This window comes from Merops nubicus, unplaced genomic scaffold, assembly GCF_000691845.1.
Source record: "Merops nubicus isolate BGI_N331 unplaced genomic scaffold, ASM69184v1 scaffold40897, whole genome shotgun sequence".
Lineage (NCBI taxonomy): Eukaryota > Metazoa > Chordata > Aves > Coraciiformes > Meropidae > Merops > Merops nubicus.
In genome coordinates this window covers 1-1,533 of record NW_008620362.1, presented here as the reverse complement: position 1 = coordinate 1,533, position 1,533 = coordinate 1, and the positions used below count along the sequence as shown (strand labels likewise).

Below are 1,533 nucleotides of genomic sequence, written 5' to 3'. Positions count from 1 at the left end.
GTCCCAGGAATCCCCCAGCCCCTCAGCATCTCTGTAGCCTCCCCTGGACTCTCTCCAGCAGCTCCTTGTCTGTCAAACTGGGGAGCCCAGCACTGGATCCAGCTGTGGCCTCACTGGGGCAGTCGAGTGAATCCCCTGGACTGCCGAGGGGAGGGGGCAGAGGAGTGGGTGGAGGGAGGATTCCCCAGGAACCGCCTGGGACAGAGCTACAGAGCCCTTGAGCAGAGGAGCCTCCATCTCCCTGGACACTGTCTGTGGCTCCCTGGGAGAGTCTGAGCTGCTGTGGCACAGGAGACGGAGGCAGCAGGGGCACTAATGGGTCCTTTTCCCTTTTCCCTTTTCCCTTCTTTCCCTCTCCCTTCTTTCCCTTTCCCTTCTTTCCCTTCTTTCCCTTCTTTCCCTTCTTTCCCTTCTTTCCCTTCTTTCCCTTCTTTCCCTTCTTTCCCTTCTTTCCCTTCTTTCCCTTCTTTCCCTTCTTTCCCTTCTTTCCCTTCTTTCCCTTCTTTCCCTTCTTTCCCTTCTTTCCCTTCTTTCCCTTCTTTCCCTTCTTTCCCTTCTTTCCCTTCTTTCCCTTCTTTCCCTTCTTTCCCTTCTTTCCCTTCTTTCCCTTCTTTCCCTTCTTTCCCTTCTTTCCCTTCTTTCCCTTCTTTCCCTTCTTTCCCTTCTTTCCCTTCTTTCCCTTCTTTCCCTTCTTTCCCTTCTTTCCCTTCTTTCCCTTCTTTCCCTTCTTTCCCTTCTTTCCCTTCTTTCCCTTCTTTCCCTTCTTTCCCTTCTTTCCCTTCTTTCCCTTCTTTCCCTTCTTTCCCTTCTTTCCCTTTCCCATTCCCTTTTCCCTTTCCCTTCTTTCTCTTCTCTTCTTTCTCTTCTTTCCCTTTCCCTTTCCCTTTCCCTCCTTTCCCTTTTCCCTTTTCCCTTCTTTCCTTTCTTTCCCATTCCCTTTTCTTTCCCTTCTTTCCCTTCTTTCCCTTCTTTCCCTTCTTTCCCTTCTTTCCCTTCTTTCCCTTCTTTCCCTTCTTTCCCTTCTTTCCCTTCTTTCCCTTCTTTCCCTTCTTTCCCTTCTTTCCCTTCTTTCCCTTCTTTCCCTTCTTTCCCTTCTTTCCCTTCTTTCCCTTCTTTCCCTTCTTTCCCTTCTTTCCCTTCTTTCCCTTCTTTCCCTTCTTTCCCTTCTTTCCCTTCTTTCCCTTCTTTCCCTTCTTTCCCTTCTTTCCCTTCTTTCCCTTCTTTCCCTTCTTTCCCTTCTTTCCCTTCTTTCCCTTCTTTCCCTTCTTTCCCTTCTTTCCCTTCTTTCCCTTCTTTCCCTTCTTTCCCTTCTTTCCCTTCTTTCCCTTCTTTCCCTTCTTTCCTTTCTTTCCCTTTTCCCTTTTTGCTTTCCCTTCTTTCCCTTCTTTCCTTTTTTCCCTTTCCCATTTCCCCTTTCCCTTTCCCTTGTCTTTCTCTCCCTTCTTCCCCTTCCCCTCCCCCTTTTCTCCCTCCCCCGCAGACATCGATGAGTGCAAGGTGCTGCCCCGGCTCTGCCAGAACGGGCAGTGCATC

General features: G+C 49.6%; 1 protein-coding gene across 1 annotated transcript in view; it reads left to right on the top strand.

Moving 5' to 3' along the window:
• LOC103776579 (fibrillin-2-like) overlaps positions 1-1,530 on the top strand; it is a gene marked incomplete at both ends in the record, with an annotated part of 7,478 nt that extends 5,948 nt beyond the window's left edge. Inside the window, one exon of the mRNA XM_008944093.1 lies at positions 1,481-1,530. Coding sequence (XP_008942341.1) covers positions 1,481-1,530 — 50 coding nt within the window. The remainder of the gene's footprint in view (positions 1-1,480) is intronic.
• Positions 1,531-1,533: the final 3 nt, after the last annotated feature.